Genomic DNA, 21,228 nt, shown 5'->3' on the forward strand with positions numbered 1-21,228 from the left:
CACTACTCTCTATCGACGAACTACTAACACTCTCTGCTGTTTCCTCCTCCTTCTTCCTTCCTTCCACTGTCTTCGTTGGTTCATTTATACACACGAAACGCGTTCTCTGGCTGGCTGGATTGTCCGCTGGGGCTGCCTTACATACATGGCGGCGCAAGATGGCGACCTCTCTAAAGCAAGGCCCTTGCTATATATATACATATATAAAAGCATAATTATAAGGCTAGGAAAACCAAACGAATTTCATTTTATAGCGATTATACACTTATATAAACATATTAATGGGTAGAATATTCAGATTTAGATTCAGATTTGACAATAAACCATGCCAAATATTACACACTGGCCCTTTAAACTCTCCTTCACTTCCTTTTCACACCTACAAAATGTGTTGCTGCATACACATTTAGACAATGACATCATCCCATTAACACCAGAACGTTCTGCACACAGCAACAGATTATTCATATTATTATAAACTTAGCAATAAAACCTGCTGTCACTGTGGTTTTGACTGCAACTATCTCTGGTGGTGTTGGTTTATAAAAAAAAAATGAGGAAGAGGATGGTCATAACTGTTTTAACATTAAGGGAAAACTTTGAGGAAGTATTATATAATTTCAAGAAACTACATGCTGAGACAGATGTTTTATATATATATATATATATATATATATATATATATGTCATTCACATCCAGAAATTAGCATTTTAGCACTCCTGGTTCCCTCTTCTTGAAGTCAATGGAATTTTTGAATGGCTTTTTGGTTAGATGCCTGAAATGTGGTCTCTGGTAACAAAAGCTTAAGAGATTTGTAGGTTTTGTTCTATGAAAAAATAAAAAATACCGTAAAACTTCAATTAAAAGCCTAGCCCGAATTAAACACCTAGTCTTTTTTACTACCCTGGTGTCGCTACACATTTTGACAAATACAGGCCGGTTTCAATTAGAGGCCTGGTCTGGTTGCCAAACAGTTCATTTTTATGTAGATCACGGTACGGTAACGGTAGATCGCACATACAAACATAAATGTTGAAACTTTTGTCAATAAGGAAATGCTATATATCATTTGCTAGGTTCATTTCATTATACCAAAACCATGAGCACCAGAGGAGACTAATCCATTCAGATTTGCCAGCATGACGAAAAACAAGTTGTGACTCCGTTCCTCTGTAGCTGTCATTAAGTCAGAGTATGTGTCCTTTCTTCAGTTACCCCACAAGTTATTTATATTTAACTCTATTAGGAGCTGTGTCTTGTCAAAATAAATCAACACCTATATGACTGGACCATGTGGGAATTTAATTTGAAAGGACAGACACAGGAAGTGGCCACACTCAGCAGTCAGACAGGAGTCACGTTAATTTCCAGGGCTGGTACCTGCGGTTATTCCACAGGCTAGTTAACAACATGTCGGGCAGGAAATCCAAAGTGTGGGATCATTTTGAGAAGGTGAAGGATGAACCCAAGGTGATATGTAAACTCATCTTCATTGGTCGACTACAAACATGACGTATCATCTGAAACATGGAAGTAGCTACATGCCCATTAGCCCACAGCGTCATTAACAGGCGGCTCACTCAGTGTGTGACGTGCACTTGTAGATAAAATATAGGCCTATATTAATGAAGGTTGTGTTGCTCTGCTCAAAATATTGGATTTAATAATTAAATTGATATTGTAAACATGCAGGCAACTCGTTGACTAATAACCCTAAATGATGACTGTTGGTCGACTAGGAAAATTCTTAGTTGGGGGCAGCCCTAATCAGTATGATCAAAATAATAACTGGATATGAATAAAGAAGAGTGTGAGCTGACCATGGTGAGGAGAGGAGTATAGCTGCTCTTGATTTCCACCTAGGTTGACAGTTCGGACTGTAGCAGAGCTCTGATTGGTTCTCTGCGACTGGATGAGCTTGAAACACGAAGCAAGAAATTGTATTCAAGTATTAATATGTAAAAACTAGCAAAAGTAAATAATAATAATAATAATTATGTTTTGTTTCAGATGAGACCAGAGAGTGTTGTACCAACCTGTGACAACATGTATCTGTGGAAAAGACAGTAATCATTACTGCTCCATGTCGTGCCATCAGAATTCCTCTGTGACGTCTGAGCAGAGTGTAATTTATCTAAAACAAAGCAGAAAAGGTCTCACCCTTTCACTTTTTGTACTCTTTGTCTGTGAGACTTTTGTGCTCTTTTCTGATTAATTCTAGTGAGGCTACATTGAGGAAGGTGTTTGTATATTTATAAGTGGTAATCTCCCCCATTTACTTAAAGAGACTCTGGTACAACAGTAGTAGCTACTACTACTACTTTTCTTCCCAGTTTAACTTTTATCATGCAGGACCTGGTTTTCTTTAAGCAGTGGTGAACAATGTCGGGACCATTTTTTAAATGTGTCCTGGATTTTTGTAAAATGTAGATAGTGTAGTTTATCAGGCCTTTCTTATTCCCATAACAAAAGATGGTGAGATGATGGTGAAGGAAAGACTCCACTGATACAAGCTTTATAAACATAAACATATATTTATCTATATATACATATATATATATATATATATATATATATATATATATATTTATAAACTAATAATAACAAAACTGACAGCGGCGCCTTCAAGTCGGGCCCCTCTTCACAGTATACCACTTGTGAATTTATACAAAAGAAAGTAAGAACCCCTCAAGAGGTTCCCTACGGGAAGCAGCGCAGTTAACGTTTCAACCACTTATGACGTATGTGCCATACGGTTACCATATATATATGTTTCCTGTAGATGACCCCTTTTATCTTGACAGACTCATGAATTCCTGTTTACATCTTAGAGCAATTGGATCTACAGCACAGTCAGAATGGATTAATCCTTACATTCAAGAGCAGCAATCTGGGTGGACTGCAGCTAACACTACAGTCAGCCAGCATACTAAAAATCATCAGCATTAATGTACATCTAATGGGCAGACACCTTAGTAGCCATCTAAAAGCATCCAAAATTGCTGCAGTTTCCAACTAGCCAGAATCTTGGAGCGCATTTTATGCTAGATTGATACAGGATTATGCAAACAGTGATCTACTGGCGGCCATTACAGGGAAATTCCCAGGGAAAAATACTACGTGTGCGCTGCAGTTAGGTAAAGTTAACATGAGGTGATGACATGATGACGGGGAAGACAGAAGCCTTAGCTTTCTGCTGTTAAAAGAATGAATTCTCTGTCTTTTATGGTTCTTATTTTAGATTGATGCAAACAGAAAATATTGCGCAACATGTTGCTGAGTTAGGGGAAACTTTATAAACGTTGTGAAACATTGTCTATGAGAAATTCTTCTTTTTTATTAATGCCTTCTCATAAATTTCAGCAAATGTAATACATTTTATTCTTGGTGTGTCACTTTGTCCTGGTGTGTTGCTGTATCATTGTGTAGGCTGCTCTAAATCGAGACATTATATTCCTTGTTTTAAAGTTAGTGAGTGCAGCGCACACCACTGCCTAGCTGTTTCTCACTGTTCAGTTGCTTCATTTTTCACGCAGTTCTATTGAATAACTTACTTCTTGTTGCTTTCAGGGTACAAAATAGAAGATATTTTTCAGTAACCAGAGGCAGACCTCTCAAAGCTGTCTTGCTTACTTACTCACAGAATCACAACAATACCACCACTACCAGGTGAGGCACCTGCTATCTAAAAGCCATTTTCTTGTATATGCATGGGTTTTGATACTATAGTTGCATTTAAGTCGCTATGGTGGATCCCAGTGTGTCGTGCCATACAATGCCTCCCACTGGTCAGGCGATGTCAGTGCAACACAAATCTCTCCAACCAAGATGGCCGACAGAATGCAAGAAATGTTGCGCAGCTCATGAACATCTTGGCAATCCATCTTTAACAGGAGACCCCTAGCAGGTAAATAAAATCTAGTAACATCAAGTAACATCTAAGCAGTGAGTATTGATTTTATGTTGAGAGGAAATTACAGTTAATCATCTGTCCACTAAACTGGACATCATGCATTGCTGGTTATATTACACCTTCAGTTAATACTGTTACTGCAGCTCTGTTGCTCTTGAAAATACTTCAACTGCAGGGACTTTTTTGGCTGTAAATCAATGGATTTATGTTATTAGAATGCAATTTACAGAAACAGAAACAATATTTTGACAATATTTTTTGCAGAAAATGGTCATTAGAAAAATGATACACTTCAATAGTGATGAGTGATGAGGAAGGAGTTTTTTTTTAGTTTAAAAGTGAACCACATGCTGTTCACCTTAGTGGACATGTGAAAAATAAACTTCATAATTTTTTTTTCATGCCTAAAGAGGAATTAAAAACACTTCAGAAATAAAATGTTGACTGAGGTCGTAATAATACATGCATGAAAAGGGCTGGAAAACTTTTACATAACCATACAGATTTTTTTAAACAGAAACTAAATGGGGAAATATGCCGAAGCTATGGCTGTTGTAGCACACAAAAATGAAAATGACAGGAAGTATCAATCATACTCACATTTTACTGATATCCAACTCTGTCGTGACACTTTTCCTGAGTATTTACAGCTGCAGAAGCCTTTGTCTGACTTCGAGACTGCAGAGATATTCAGGTCCTCTCTGTTATTATTTTGAATTCGTTTTCCATTTTTGTTGAAAGCAACATTGGACAGTAATTTTTTTTGTCTTGAATTTGCAGCCAGGAGTGACAGAATCTCCCTCAGTCACAGGATGGACACCATGGCTCACCAGGATAATATCATCTGTAAAACATAGAATATTATGAATATGACTGGCCTGACAAATCAGCTTGTATATATATAAATTAGTTGTTTGATTTATGCTAAATAATGAAGGTTAAATTGCATGACAGAAGAAATGTGATGAAAACCTACAGTCTGCGGTGATGCGTTGCTGAGCTCGCCTGATCCAGATTCACACCAGTACACTGTGTTGATGTACCAGTGCCTTTGTATGTAGCATGTGGATCCAGTCATTTCTCCCCAGTAAGAGCAGTATGGTAATTATGACGGGTGGCTGTTCACAGTGAAACTACAAACTCCCCACTTAGTAGAGTTTCAGAAGTGATGGCCAAATTAGGCCCCATGAACCACTGTCTGTATTTTCTGAATCCACCAGATGGCGCCGTCTGTTCAACAAAGGTTTGAAAGCACACTGCATTGCAAGTCCTTCAGCCTTTATCTTTAAACCAAGACCGTCATCTGGTGGGGTCAGAAAATAAAGAAATTGGTTCATGAGGCTTCATTTGGCCATCCCTAGTCATCTGTTAAGTGTTGCACTCTGTTAGGTCTCACTGAGACGCTTATGAGTGAAAATCTGGAAAACAACATTAATGAGGAGTAAAACAAAGAATACAAAACACCCAGGGCTTTCACCCGGGAGAACGGGGTTCTTGACCCATGTGAAACCAGAAGTTATTTTGTAAGAGCAGTGTCTAAGATTAAGGGGGACTTAGTGGCATCTAGTGGTGGAGATTGCAGATTGCAACCAGCTGAGACTTCTCCCATTAGAATTCCTATTGCTTAGGAGATTTTTACCAGGAGCTGAATTATCCACAGAGGTCTCCTCCTCTCCAAAACAAACTGACTAGCTGATTAAAACAGTTTCACATTACAAATCAGTGTCTGTCATAAGCTGTTAAAGCCTAGTGCTGCTAATGTGTGCTCACTTTTTTTCCTCCTCTGATAACTTAAGATCCAGGGCCCGGTTATTGAAGGTGAAATCAAGATAAAAATGATCCGGTTTTGGTAATCAATTTTTTTTTCTTCTTCCATGGATCCAGGTCACTTTTGTCCCGGTTGTTGAAATAAAAACTGGATAGGATCACTCTGATCCAGGTACAGACTTTTAGGGATTTCTAAANTATTCAAGGTGAAATCAAGATAAAAATGATCCGGTTTTGGTAATCAATTTTTTTTTCTTCTTCCATGGATCCAGCTCACTTTTGTCGTGGTTGTTGAAAAAAAACTGGATAGGATCACTCTGATCCAGGTACAGACTTTTAGGGATTTCTAAATCCAGATGACCAGTACTTTAACTGGGATGCAGGGGGCGCCAAAATTCACACAAAATAAAAAATAATTATTTTTATTTTTGTGTTGGATATTGAGAGATATATTGGAGACTATTTGATGGTGACAGATTACTTGAAATCGTACTTTAAAGGGTTAAACAGTAGTCTCTTTGAGGACAAATGAATTTGATCTTACATCGTACAGATTAACACAAAGAAAGATGCCCATTGCTTCACATAATTTATTTACTGAAGCTTCCCTCTTTTTTGCTTTTGATTTTGGTTTGTACAACTGAAACACTAAATAGAATAACATAAGTCAGTACAGAGCTATTGACAGATGCCTGTCAAATTACAATTACGATCTTACCTAAAAAAGTACACACTGTACTGTATGAAATAAACAACTGCACTCCCACAAAAGCCACAAGTAAAAGAGAAAAATTTGACTACTGCTGTTGTTCTTATTTTGGTCAAAGCAGGTTTGACCAAAATAACAAGGTTCAAAACATGAACATTCCTCTTTGGCTTCCTGCAGCAACACACTTTCTGCACTATTCGTCTTCATGCCTTTACTCCACTGGGCATGACTTGTAACTGAGAAAGAAACTAAAAAATGACCAGCAGATGGCAGCAAACATTAAGAACATATGCATGGATTTAAGTTTTTAATGATTTAACTTTTATCTACTGTCATCACATTATAACCTTTTTTTAAAATTAATGTCTTAACTTTACCACACAGCTCACAGTTTATTGTATATTTCATTTCTTTATGATTTTAATGAATAAAAGGTCCTAGATATATATATTGCATGTATGAAATATATGGCAAGCCGTTATATATTGAACAAAACTTGAATGTATGGAATTAAAGTCCAAATATATTGAATGAACCTCGAATATATGGAATGATATATTCAGACATTCATTCATGTGTAAAACTCACACCACTACACTGGGTTTGATCATATACTTTGACTTGTTTACACTTGTGCCCAGCCACAGATGGTATGATGATATAAAGACAGCATGGATAACATCAAATGGTCCCTGCGACAAAACTAGGATGAGTAGTTATTAGAAATAATTGCTGGACATTTTGCATTGTATAATATCTATCATAGTGGTGTATTCTGTTTGTACACAGACAGCAATAATGGATAATCAATAAGTACCCAAAGCTGGCAACCCAGGACAAACCATGCATCTATAAGGCTAACGTTAGCTAACCAGTGGAGATCAGAAGATGGGAAGTGGGCACTATGTTTCTGCATGTTGACATGGATAGCCAGCTGTCTCTAAGCAAAGCCAAAAGAAAAGAAAGGGCAACATTATAACACAAAATATTAAAATTTCACCACCTCTAAATGGATAGCATTTTAAAATGAGGTGCTAAAGCTCAATGAGTCAATGAAGCACCAGACTAAAAGGAAAGGCCTCCTGTATTTCACATTGAGTTTTTTTCCCTTAAAGAGTAACCTGTTAGTTACCAGGTTATGGGTGTCGTGCTATCGGAAGCAAAATTAACCTAAACTGACATCTCTAATTTGTATGTTGGCTTATGTCAAAAACAATACAGTCAGTAAGATCAACATGGAACACAATGTAATAATGTTGCTCAAAAGTGTTGGTGGCAAGATTTCATCAGAAAAAACATCTGTGTCAACACCTTAGGTCACATATTGTCATAATTTAGCTCAACCCACTGTGAAGCTTTGGTGACCCTTAGTGGGTGTCAGGACTCCCAGGTTGGAAACCTGTGACCTAGAGAACAGCATAAACTTGTTAAATTTAAATTTACCAGAATTTAAAAGAAGCTCATGTTTGATGAGAGAGATCTGAAATGTATCAAAAGCAGTGTGTAGATTTTCTATGGCCTGATTAAGAGAAGAGCCGCTGACACATAAAAGCATGTCATCTGCATAAAAATGTGCAAGTTTTTAGATTTCTATCAAAGAAACATACGTCTAACAAAAGCTTGATTTTACTGGATCACTACAATCAGAGAGAAGATAGAAGAATACATAAACTGCTTATGTACAGGAAATCATGTAAGAACAACTAAAAACACTGCTGATAGCAAACTACTGGAACAAAAGTTTATTGATACAAGAAATGGTCAACCATACTTTTAACAATACAGAAGCTTAAGACCCATATAATCATTTTCTTTAAATGACCTGCCATTAGTTTAACTGTACAGAATAATGTCTGATATTTGCATAGCGGAGCTGCACACAATAATTAAATAAAAATAGCAAATACTGTTTAAACACTGATGTAGTTATTCATGTTGTCATCCATTCTACTGGTTTTGTCGATGCAGATCTCTCTATTGATCTGGATGAAAACCAAAAGGAAAAACAAGGTTAGGGTTGTTTAAGAATTAAAAGTGCTCAATGACATTTAACTCCCTTTCTAACCCATTTAACTATCTGTATCTGTAAAATAAATCACTACAGTGACTTATCCCAAAATGCACATTGTGTTGCTGTATTATTACCAAGAGCTTTTCCTGGTTTGACCTCTGAATAAACAGTTTCATCCGCCGCTGCAGGACGTGATTTTCCTATGAATGGAGAGATGTTTTGCATTAAACAGTAACGCCCCAGCAAACAATCATAATGATATGTACACTGTCTTCTTTAGCAATGCATCCATACATGATCTAAAATAATCTTAGTGTACACAACAAAACACAAGAGAAGGCATGATAGAGGTTACAGTGTTAGGAGGAAGAGGTCGTGTTTCTCAAATGGGAGTATGGGTACCCCTAGGGGTACTTTGGAGTACTGCAGGTGGTTGCATGAGATTTTTAAAATACAAAAAAGTGGATATAGTGAATTTTAGTTTAATACAAAAATGTAAATGTAATATTGATACACCACATTTTATTTTTGCACTGGTCAGGAGGTACTCAGCTGAAAAAATATTTCAAAGGGTGTACATTATTGAAAAACCTGCTGGACAGTAAAAGCTGCAGGTGGACATATGTTTTACCTACCTTTGTCTTTCTTGGCTTTACTGTGAGAGTTTACTTGGGCATACATCACATTGTTGTCCAAAACAGAAGCCACATTTCAGGTTTTATTTGCGAAACTTTTACAAACAAATGGATGGATCGATAAGCAGAATTAAACCAATTAAATGTAGCATGTTTGTTTCCCATGACTGCACAGTAGGGCCAGGTATTAAAAGGAATAAATGGAAAATTAAATGACATGCAATTTACAAAAAATCTAAAAGCTTTTTATGTAGTGTAGGATTTGACCACTGCAGACAAACCGAGTGGTATGAAGTGGTATGAAAAGATTACACTGTGACAGTACCCAAAAAAAGTTAGAGTGAATCTGTTATACTTCACTGTACCTGTAGCTGATCTTATCTTCACATCTGAGTAAACTGCACTCTCCTCTGGCTCCTCTTTTTTGTTCCCTGTTTGAAGGATCAGATGAATGCATGAAAAGACAACTTCCTGTACATTATTTAGGTGCTGCTGACCTACAAAGGCATCTCTAGTGTTTAATGTAATTGTCACTACATAAAATAAAGTACTCACCCTTTTTAGCGATGTTTTTGAGCTCAACCACAGAATATGTGACATCACTGGATTCACCTGAAACATAGATATTTGTTTAAACTTAAGGGATTGTCAATAAATCACCTGATCACCTCATTCTAGTATATCTAACTGCTCAGTGTCAAACATAAAGTCTATACTTTACCATGTTCAGGTTCTTCAAAACCTTTGATTGATTCATAGAGAACAGCATCGCCTACAGAGCAGTGAAAATCAAGCCAAGGTCATACTAAAACCTTTGATCACATTATAGAATATTCTACATAATTCCAAAACATAGTGATGGCCAAATGAGTCCTCATGAACCACTGTCTTTATTTTCTGACGCCACTGGATGGCACTGTCTGTTCAACAAAGGTTTGAAATCACACTTCATTGCAAGTCCTTCAGCCTTTATACTGTATTTAAACCAAGAGCGCCATCTGGTGGGGTCAGAAAATAAAGAAATTGGTTCATGAGGCTTCATTTGGCCATCACTACCAAAACAGATAATCACATGTGAAATATTAGTCTTAGAGTTGATGATAAATCATAAAATTAATCAGCATGAAGGCTGACCATGGAGAGGAGGAGCATATTCTTTGAGCTGAGTTTCATCCTGGTTGATCATGTGGTCTGTAGCAGGGCCCCGACTGCTGCTCTGAGACCTGGTGGGCCCAAAACATGAAGTAAATACAGTGACTTTAAAAAGAATATGCACTGTGCTACTGTCACATTCAGAATGAGAGAAGAGAGTGTTGGACCGACCTCACAAAGCATGAATCTGTGGAGGAAAAAGACATCTGTTGTTACATTGTTTTTTATGGCGAATTGTTTGACTGTTACTACAGTACATGTAATCACATCAGAGTCAGTCTAAAATCAGAAGTAAAAGTTCTCACCTTTTGACTTTCTGTAGAGACACACAAACAGCAGCAGGAGAAGAATCAGTAAAACTCCACAAACCGGCCCAACAATCAACAGCACGTAAAACTCCACAAACCGGCCCAACAATCAACAGCACAGGAAATGGAGGGCTTTGTTCATGCCTGGATGCTGCTATAATAAATAACCTATATTAATATTTACTCATATAACACTTTTCACAAATAGATTTCCCAAAGTGCTTTACATAAACACAGAGTCAAGGTCCAGTCAAGCCAAAGTAATAAAACTCCAAGAATGTATAAGAACATACATCAAACTGTTCTCACAAACTGCTTGTACATTTTCCTACGAAAACTAATGCACCCAAATTCATTCATATGCCACCATGTTTTGGAAATTCTGCGATAACGTGACCAATGTACTGGCAGCAGTTAACAAGGAGGCAGTCCCGAGCACGCTTGTAAGGAGGCAGATTGGAGTGGTGGAGGGTCACAAAAAATAGACATTTGCCTGTTACTTTCCCCTGGTGTCACATGTTCGGAACCGTGTGAACTTTAAGGCATTTTAGGGTACGTCCATACCATGTTTTCTACCTAAACCTAACCTCTGTAACTTAATGTTAATTACATAACTGTGCATTAAGGACGCAACCCCATTTGTGGGGCGTTAATTCGTAGGAATCATACGAACACTTATATGAGAATATGTTGCACACATAGACACTAACATGCAAACATAATCTAAGCATGTATACAAAAATACATTTACACATAAATAAATGCAGAAAAGTAGAAAACCACATACACAAAAATACACTTTTATAAACCCCTGATCAGATACCATGCACATTTAAGCCCCGTTTCCACAGTACCGTACAGTACAGTTCAGTTTGGTATGCTTTTTTTTTTTTTATTTCCACAGTGAAAAGTTGTGGATGGTACCAATGGAACCGTTCTGTACCGTCCCCATTTTTGGTCCCCCCTCTGTCGGGGTACCTAGCACACAGATCTGGTACTAAAAGGTCCTCTGTCGGGGTACCTAGCACACAGATCTGGTACTAAAAGGTGGAGCTGTGAACACTGCAGTCTGATGACTGGTCAATAGAGGACTGTCAGGCTGAGGCTCATGTAACCACTGTTCATACCTTGGCAAGTTTTACCTTAGTAAACTATAACTATAGAAATAAAGGATGTTTTGCTGCCTCTCGCAGCAGCTGCAGTCTGACAAATAAAAAACTTAATTCACTGGGCTGACTGCCGGCAACTTTGAAGGTGGAACTTTAACTTATGCTACCCTGTGCATGAGTTGACATGAATCCATCAACACACCTTAAATTTCAATATGACAACTTTGACCATCACTTTAGTTTTTACTGTCTCTCTTGGATGACACCGACTTTTAGTAATGAGTGGATCTTCAAACGTTTAAAAATATATATCATTTTCAACCGGATTATGTGAACTGCATATATTCTAATCCTCACTTGGAGAAAAAAAAAAGTATATGGAGCATTGTTCATGTGAGCTTGGGCAATACTAAGCCCCTGAGCTTGCCTGAGAAGGACTAAACGCACAAACCCCAGTTTTTAAATATCCAATGGAGAGAGACTCTCACTGCAGCCTGTTTTATTCTGTTAACGATAAACAATGTACAGACGTTCCATCTATGAAGAAATACAGTGAGTGCTGGATGGAACAGTGAGTGAGAACAACCCTGCCCACATTTAAGAGTACTGTTCACAATGGAAACACTAAATGGACCAAGGCTGTAGGTACCATGTCCAAAGAGTTACGATACGATACGACACAATGACAACAAACAATACATCAGCAGCCATATCACCCCAGCAACAATTACATGACAGTATTGCACATATCCCATAACACTGCAGTTATTTTTGGTTCCAAAGGTACCATACTAAAAATGTTCGGTGGAAAAGGGGCTTGAGATTAACACACAAACACATACAGTGTCATGATAATTTCTGAACCTTTCAGTGCTATTCATGTATTTACTTTTGTATTTTTAATGTTTAAAACAAACAGTTTAAAAAAAAGCTGTCTAATTGAGTGATAACCTTTCTATCTTGGACCGTAACACAGCTTTACAAAAAATGCTGAAGAAACTGTTTTGAATCATACTCACATTTTACTGACATCCAACTCTCTGGTGACCTCAAACTCTGCCGACCTTGTGGTGATTTTTTTCCTGTACATTTATAAAAGCCTTCATCTGACTTTGACACTGCAGAGATAGTCAGCTCCCCTCCAGTAACATTTTGGATGAGTTTGTCATTTTTATAGAAATCCACATTATAAGGAACTTTTTCTGTCCTCAATTTGCAGCCAAGAGTGACAGAATCTCCCTCAGTAACAGGATGGACAGGGCTCACCAGGATAATATCACCGTCTGTAAAAAGATTAAAGAATACAAAGATTTGGTCGCAGAGATCAGCTGGTGCAGCTTAAACAAAGAATACAAAGATTTGGTCGCAGAGATCAGCTGGTGCAGCTTAAACAAGCTGATGTAACATTATGAAAATAAATGTTTGAATTAATTTTACAGCTGCGTACAGTAACTGAGAAATCCCTGTCTTACTGTAAATGTATCTTTCTGTCATCAAACCAACAAAAAGATTATAGTAATTATTTCAGTGTTGCTCTCTGATGTACTGTAACACTGTAATTTCAGTGCAGATCACCCTTAAAGGTCTGGTGTGTAGGATTTAGTGGAATCCAGCGGTGAGGTTGTCGAACTGAAACTTCTCCCTTGGACCAAGCCTGTAGGAGAACTACTGTGGCTGTATGTAGATATAAACAGCTCATTCTAAGGTAACGAAAACAAAGTGACTCTTTTTTCAGATGATAATAAACCAATTAAAACATAGTTATGAATACTGTATACCATTTCTGCCAATAGATGCCCCTAAATCCTACACACTGGACTTTTAAACCAGTCCTTTCATTTCAGCTGCTGGTGACTGGGGATGTGACATTTTTTAGATAAAATCTTGACTGTTGTGGAAATAACATTCAAAAAATGTCAATTTAACCAAGCAGCCAACCTTCATCAGGCTGGAAAATATGGCACTAGGGTGTGGTTAAAATTACAGCTATAATAATATTTTAATGTATTCACACATTAACGTTCATTATTATTAGTATTTACAGACTGGTAGAGCCTCAAAACTCTGGTACTTCAAGTATAAAATTAATGTTAGATGATTATTGTTATAAAGGTGTCAGTGAGCAATAAAATCCATCTGACAATATCTTGGATAATATAAAGAAATGATACTTGAATGAACTGAAGCTGATGAGCTCTTTTAAAGGTCATCAACCTTCACATTTTCAAAACAATGTAACAGAATGTTAAAATACTCCAGAAACAAAATCTTTTAAATGAATTAAGACTCACCCTGTTTAGTGATGTTGACTGCATTGCTGAACTGTCCTGTTTCAGACTCACACCAGTAGACTCCACTCTGCCAGTAACGGTCCATGTTGCATCTGGATCCAGTCATGGTCCCCCAGGAAGAAGAAGAAGAACAGTGTGTCATGCGGCCAAATTCAGAAAACCTGTTCACTCTCCACTCAGTAGAGTTTCCCTCACAGCTCAGTGACACAGGCTCTCTGCTGAAGTGTTGCATTCTGTCAGGATTCACTGTGAGAGACGCTGCTGAATGAGAATCTAAAAAACACATAAAAAGCAGACAAACAAAGAATGAAAAAAAAAGGCCATATTGTCAACAATCATTTGATTTAACTGTGTTTTGATGTGTTTAAATGCTGGAGTTTAAACACAAAGGATCACACCAATACAGGTATATAATAAAATGTAAGTACCACAGGGAACCATTACATAAAAGCAGCAACACAAAAACAGACAAATACCCCATTACACCTAAAAGCCCTGCATTGAAGGGATTGGGGGGCAGAAAGAAGGAAACAAGCAAACATAAATAGAGCGAAGTAAGAAAGTAGATCAAAATAAAAATGGAAGAAAGAGGGAAGCTGAAGAAATGGATGGAAGGAAAGAAGAAAAAGACAGTATCTGATGTTTTCATAGAATGTCCTTAACGGTAAGACTAGGTCCTCGTTTCATAGAATGTCCTTAACGGTAAGACTAGGTCCTCGTAAAGATTAAAGTTATTCACAAATCATCATAGAGCTTCAAAGAGCTCCTAAGATGAAAAACTGTTAGGAGTAAAGCGGAGGACTTTTAAGAGACTTAAGAGTTTCTTAATCAGAGGAGAAAATGGCAGAAACACAAAGAGGTAGGAGAAATATTATCCAAACACTGGATGACAGTGAGTTAATGAAGTGCTACAGATTAGATTGGGCAGGAATTATGTTTGTGGTTGATCTCATTCGGGGTACGCACACATTTTCCATCCAACACATTAATTCGGGGTACGCACACATTTTCCATCCAACACATTAATGCTATAACGTCAGACATAAAATGATCACAATAGCAAGATATTTGAAGCACTAGAAAAATGAAGCAGTGCNCATTCGGGGTACGCACACATTTTCCATCCAACACATTAATGCTATAACGTCAGGCATATAATGATCACAATAGCAAGATATCTGAAGCACTAGAAAAATGAAGCAGTGCAGCAGTGATGACTTGAGTCTGTCTCAACCTTCCATCAGCAGAGTGATCACACTAACAATAACAACACTTTCACAGTCAGTGGTTCATTTAATTTCCAGTGGGTGTCCACACCTTGCAGGCTCACACCAATCACATCTGTTAAAAGAATGCATCGTACCTAGCAACCATGTCAATTACACCTTCTCACTAAGGTAAAAGTTTCTGTCCCTTCCTCGCTCAAAGTTGCTCTGAGAACTTTCCTAAATCACTGCTAAGCTAGGACTCCTTACTAAAAGTATTTAGGCTAAGTTAGGAGCTCTCTGAGAGTGTTTTCAGAATGTTGTTTAATACGGCCCTTGATGTTGGTGTGAGGGAAAGGTCATAACAAGTGCATGTCTACTATTGTGTCAGCATAAAAAAACTCAAACTAAACCTACCTCCAGACCAGACAAACTTAGGTTCACTGTAATGAGTATAATACACTGGATCTCTTCTTCCAGCTCTGCACACATATCCTGCTGTGTGTGTCTGTCCATCAACAATGTAGGAATCCTGTTCAGTCCCATGGATGCTGCCAGGTATCAGCTCATAGCTGTAGGAGTTGTCTGACAGTTTGGGAACAGCCTTATACCAGAAGAACCTCCATCCTGCAGATGGATGTTCAACACTGCAGTTCAGAGTTACTGAGGCTCCAGGACTCAGCCATAATGGAGACACAGTGAGGACAGGCCGAGGTATATCTGTTGGAAAGTGATTTCACACAATGAAAAACATGTTATGATGTATTGTTGGCGGATTTACAGGCAGTGCTTGTATCCTAATTCAAATGTTAAGGTGCACTGTCTTAAAATACAGAGACCAAAATAACTTTTTTTGCACATTTAGCAAAATAAAAATGACGACTGATGACGTGTGTATGAGACGGGTGTCCATTCTAACTCCCACTCAGTGTGAAATGAGACAGTTTGTGCCCCCACTACCATGTTGGATACAGTAAACTCAAGTACCGAGTTCCACACCAGCTGAACCAGCTTTCTCATTTTACAGCTAAACAGTACACTAAAATATGTTGCTGATAACATTTGAGGGGAGAAAAGGCAATGCAGTATCAGAATCAAAGATACCATCTTGTGAGATACTGATGTTTTCTACACCATTTGTAATGATTATAGTTTCATTGGAACTTATTAATAATAATAATAATAATAATAAAAATAACTTTATTTGTATAGCACTTTTCAATATAAATAACAAAGTGCTTTAGAGCATAAAATATCAGCACACACTCAATATCAACGCAAAATACATACAAATTAAATATTACATCAACTTAAACATTACTTCATAAAAGCCTTCCTGTAAAAGTGTGTCTTGAGGAGCGATGTAAAACGAGGAACAGACTCTGAAAACCTGATTTCCTCAGGCAAATCGTTCCAGAGTCTAGGGGCCCTGATTGCAAAGGCCCTGTCGCCTTTTGTTTTCAGCCTAGACCCTGGAACAGCTAGCAGGGCCTTATCAGCAAATCTCAGATTGCGAGTTGGTTTGTGTGAGGATAAAAGGTCTGAAATATAGGCAGGGGCTAGCTCAAGTCTGGCCTTAAAAACAAATAAAAGAATTTTAAAATCAATCCTAAAATGAACAGGCAGCCAGTGCAGGGATTCTAAAACAGGGGCGATGTGGTCACATTTTTTAAATCTAGTTAAGTGCCGAGCTGCAGCATTTTGTACTAACTGTAGATGGTGAAGTGATTTCTGGCTGAGACAGGTATATAAGCTATTACAATAGTCGAGACGTGAAGAAATAAAAGTATGGATGAGTTTCTTCACTTTTTTTTTTTTTTAACACGAAGTTCAAAGTTCAAGTCCTGGTCAAAAATGACGCTGAGGTTTCTGGCTGGGGGGTTTAAAAGAGGTGTTAAATCGCCAAGGCTTTCCAAAATTAGTTTTCTTGTTGTGGATGGAGCTATAACAATGACGTCGGATTTTGACTGATTTAGTAGGAGAAAATTGTCTGACATCCAGTATTTTATTTCTGTGATACAGTTGTGGAGGGCTGCTACATTAGACTGATCACCGGGATTGATTGGGATGTACAACTGTGTGTCGTCTGCATAACAATGAAAATGGACGTTGTATTTACGGATGATTATTAACAGGCAACATGACTGTTATGATTTGAAATATGGCTCATGTAAGACACATAGAAGAAAGAGCCTGTGAGCTAGTTCAGGCAGATAACTCAAGTCCAAAAGGTTGCTGAACTGAAACTTCTGCCTTTGATGAGGCCTGTAGGAAAACTACCGTGGTCGTATGTAGATATGAACAGCTCATTCTAAGGGAACGAAAACACAAATGACGCTTTTTTCAGATGATTATAAACCAATTATAACATAGTTATGAATACTATACAGCATTTCTGCCAATAGATGCCCCTAAATCCTACACACTGGACCTTTAAACCAGTCCTTCCATTTCAAATCCATCTGACAATATTTTGGATAATATTAAGAAATGATACTTGAATGAACCAAAGCTGATGAGCTCTTTTAAAGGTCGTCAAGTTTCACTCATTTTGACAATCAGTTTGTATGATGTTAGTCATCTTCAGATTTTCAAAACTATGTAACAGAATGTTAAAATACTTCAGAAACAAAATCTTTTAAATGAATTAAGACTCACACTGTATAGTGATGTTGACTGCATTGCTGAACTGTCCTGTTTCAGACTCACACCAGTAGACTCCACTCTGCCAGTCACGGTCCATGTTGCATCTGGATCCAGTCATGTTCCCCCAGGAAGAAGAGGACGAAGAACAGTGTCTCGGGTAGCCATCTACAGAAAACCTGCTCACTCTCCACTCAGTAGAGTTTCCATCACATCTCAGTGACACAGGCTCTCTGCTGAAGTGTTGCATTCTGTCAGGACTCACTGTGAGAGACGCTGCTGAATGAGAATCTAAAAACACATAAAAAGCAGACAAAGAATAAAATATTAAAAAGGCCATACTGTCAACAATCATTTGATTTCCTTGTTGGTTTTAATCTGTTTAAATGCTGGAGTATAGACACAAAGGATCACAACAATACAGGTATATAATAAAATTTAAAATTCCACCATGGAAACAATCCTTCAGGTTTAATGTGGATTTAATCATTTTCACAGTTGAGGCTGAAACAATTCTTAGTCATGCACCAGTGTAACACAGTGCATGTTATGCCATTAGTGCAAACGTGACGTGTGCAAATTGTGAAGGAACGTGCAGTTCATAGACTGCACAAATACAAGGGTGCATACAGTACATTACTGATCTCTGGGTACAAAATTTCAATGTGAATGCCAAAAAATGAAGAGAGGAAGAAGAGAGCAAACATAAAACGTGAGTATATAACTGATGCCTAAAATGCATTTTGGAGAGAATTGTTGGATGTTAATTTACCACGTCTTCACTTAAACATTTAACTAATAATAAGGAATATTAATCCTTAGATAAAATACAACCATTGTACTGTTCAGTGAAATTTAAACCTTTTTTTTTTAAAGATATTTTTATGGGCATTTTTAAGCCTTTAATTGATAGGACAGATGAGTGTGAAGGGGGAGAGAGAGAGAGGGAGTGACATGCAGCAAAGGGCCACAGGCTGGAGTTGAACCCGGGCCGCTGTGGCAGCAGCCTTGTACATGGGGCGCCTGCTCTACCACTAAGCCACCGACGCCCCAATTTAAAGCATTTTTAAAAACATTATGGTTTGTGACTTGACATGTAATGCAGAAGCCTTACAAGACTGGGTTATGGATTTCTAAAGTCAAAGGTTTGAACTAATGTAGACAACAATGTTATGTGTCAGGATGTTTGGAAAACTAAACTATTGATCTGATGCTGGTGTGAGGGAAAGGTCACAACAAGTGCATTTATACAATCTGAGCATGGAAAAGTCAAAACAAACCTACCTCCAGACCAGACAAACTTGGGTTTACTGTAATGAGTATAATACACTGGATCTCCTCTTCCAGCTCTGCACACATATCCTGCTGTGTGTGTCTGTCCATCAACAATGTAGGAATCCTGTTCAGTCCCATTGATGTTGCCAGGTATCAGCTCATAGCTGTAGGAGTTGTCTGACAGTTTGGGAACAGCCTTATACCAGAAGAACCTCCATCCTGCAGATGGATGTTTAACACTGCAGTTCAGAGTTACTGAGGCTCCAGGACTCAGCCATAATGGAGACACAGTGAGGTCAGGCTTAGGTGTATCTGTTGGAAAGTGATTTCACAGAATGAAAAACATGTTTTGATGTATTGTTGGCGGATTAAATGCAGTGCTTGTATCCTAATTCAAATGTTAAGGTGCACTGTCTTAAAATACAGGGACCAAAATAACTTTTTGTTCACATTCAGCAAAATAAAAATGACGACTGATGACATGTGTGTATGAGACGGGTGTCCATTCTAACTCCCACTCAGTGTGAAATGAGAAAGTTTGTGCCCCCACTACCATGTTGGATACAGTAAACTCAAGTATTGAGCACCACACACCAGCTGAACCAGCTGTCTCATTTTACAGCTAAACAGTACACTAAGCTATGTTGCTGATAGCATTTGAAGGGAGAAAAGGCAATGCAGTATCAGAATCAAAGATACCTTTTTGTGAGATTCTGATGTTTTCTACACCATTCATAAGGATTATAGTTTCATGGGAATCTGAGGAACGTCTGAACCAGTCATATTTCCATCCAGCAGAGCCTTCTACAGAACAGGTCAGTGTCAGAGTGCCCCCTACTGGTACTGTTGTCCTGCCTGCTCTCAGAGTGGCCACAGGTCTTTGTGTTGCTTGGTTTAGAATACATTTTTATTATTTATCTATTATTCATTATTATTTTCTAGGGATGTACCATCAAGTTTCTTTTTGCCTCAGATCTAATATATACATACATACATACATACAAGAAAGTATAAATAAAAACAAACCAGCTCTTAAATCTTTTCTGCCTCGTCACTATCTGGAGGGAATTTCTCTCTTCCTTTAAGAGAGTATTCTCCAGTGTTTGTTGCTGCAGCGCAGCCTTGCCTGAGTTATCTGGATGAACTGTATTCAACTGAGAGTTTATTTTTGTTGTGTGTACACCTTTCATGCGGATTACATCAGTAAATTACTGCTATTACTTATTGGCTTTTTGCTCATGAGGCTTTTTCTATTTTTGCTCTTGCACTGGCGTGGTGAGTGTGGTTTAGGTAGGACACATAGAAGAAAGAGCCCGTGAGCTCGTCCAAGCAGATAACTCAAGTCCAAAAGGTTGCCAAACTGAAACTTCTCCCTTTGATGAGGCCTGTAGGAAAACTACCGTGGCCGTATGTAGATATAAACTGCTCATTCTAAGGGAACGAAAACACAAATGACGCTTTTTTCAGACGATTATAAACCAATCAAAACATAGTTATGAATACTATACAGCATTTCTGCCAATAGATGCCCCTAAATCCTACACACTGGACCTTTAAACCAGTCCTTTCATTTCAAATCCATCTGACAATATTTTGGATAATATAAACAAATGATACTTGAATGAACCAAAGCTGATGAGCTCTTTTAAAGGTCGTCAAGTTTCACTCATTTTGAAAATCAGTTTGTATAATGTTAGTCACCTTCAGATTTTCAAAACTATGTAACAGAATGTTAAAATACTTCAGAAACAAAATCTTTTAAATGAATTAAGACTCACCCACTATAGTGATGTTGACTGCATTGCTGAACTGTCCTGTTTCAGACTCACACCAGTAGACTCCACTCTGCCAGTGACTGTTCATGTTGCATCTGGATCCAGTCATGTTCCCCCAGGAAGAANACCCACTATAGTGATGTTGACTGCATTGCTGAACTGTCCTGTTTCAGACTCACACCAGTAGACTCCACTCTGCCAGTAATGGTCCATGTTGCATCTGGATCCAGTCATGTTCCCCCAGGAAGAAGAGGACGAAGAACAGTGTCTCGGGTAGCCATCTACAGAAAACCTGCTCACTCTCCACTCAGCAGAGTTTCCCTCACAGCTCAGTGACACAGGCTCTCTGCTGAAGTGTTGCATTCTGTCAGGACTCACTGTGAGAGACGCTGCTGAATGAGAATCTAAAAACACATAAAAAGCAGACAAAGAAT

The 21,228-nt window shown here is 38.1% G+C and overlaps 2 protein-coding genes across 10 annotated transcripts in view; one reads left to right on the top strand and one right to left on the bottom strand.

The window, feature by feature from the left end:
* LOC126404189 (high affinity immunoglobulin gamma Fc receptor I-like) overlaps window positions 1–21,228 on the top strand; it is a 135,071-nt gene that overhangs the window by 54,347 nt on the left and 59,496 nt on the right. The window lies entirely within an intron of this gene.
* The window catches only part of LOC126404179 (Fc receptor-like protein 5), a 147,154-nt gene continuing 134,049 nt past the window's right edge, over window positions 8,124–21,228 (bottom strand). For 8 of the 9 annotated variants that reach the window (XM_050067221.1, XM_050067216.1, XM_050067219.1 and 5 more), the window contains 5 exons: window positions 9,592–9,648; window positions 9,402–9,467; window positions 9,037–9,093; window positions 8,536–8,601; window positions 8,124–8,372 (listed from right to left, as the gene is read on the bottom strand). In XM_050067221.1, the coding sequence (XP_049923178.1) occupies window positions 8,365–8,372; window positions 8,536–8,601; window positions 9,037–9,093; window positions 9,402–9,467; window positions 9,592–9,648 (254 nt within the window). In that variant the 3' untranslated portion in view covers window positions 8,124–8,364. Of the gene's footprint in view, window positions 8,373–8,535; window positions 8,602–9,036; window positions 9,094–9,401; window positions 9,468–9,591; window positions 9,649–9,757; window positions 9,809–10,170; window positions 10,260–10,359; window positions 10,376–10,493; window positions 10,542–10,578; window positions 10,651–12,624; window positions 12,889–13,896; window positions 14,170–15,518; window positions 15,822–21,228 lie in introns of all 9 variants that reach the window. The other variant, XM_050067224.1, reaches the window with a different exon arrangement.

Source organism: Epinephelus moara, chromosome 17 (assembly GCF_006386435.1).
Source record: "Epinephelus moara isolate mb chromosome 17, YSFRI_EMoa_1.0, whole genome shotgun sequence".
NCBI classification, from domain to species: Eukaryota; Metazoa; Chordata; class Actinopteri; order Perciformes; family Serranidae; genus Epinephelus; species Epinephelus moara.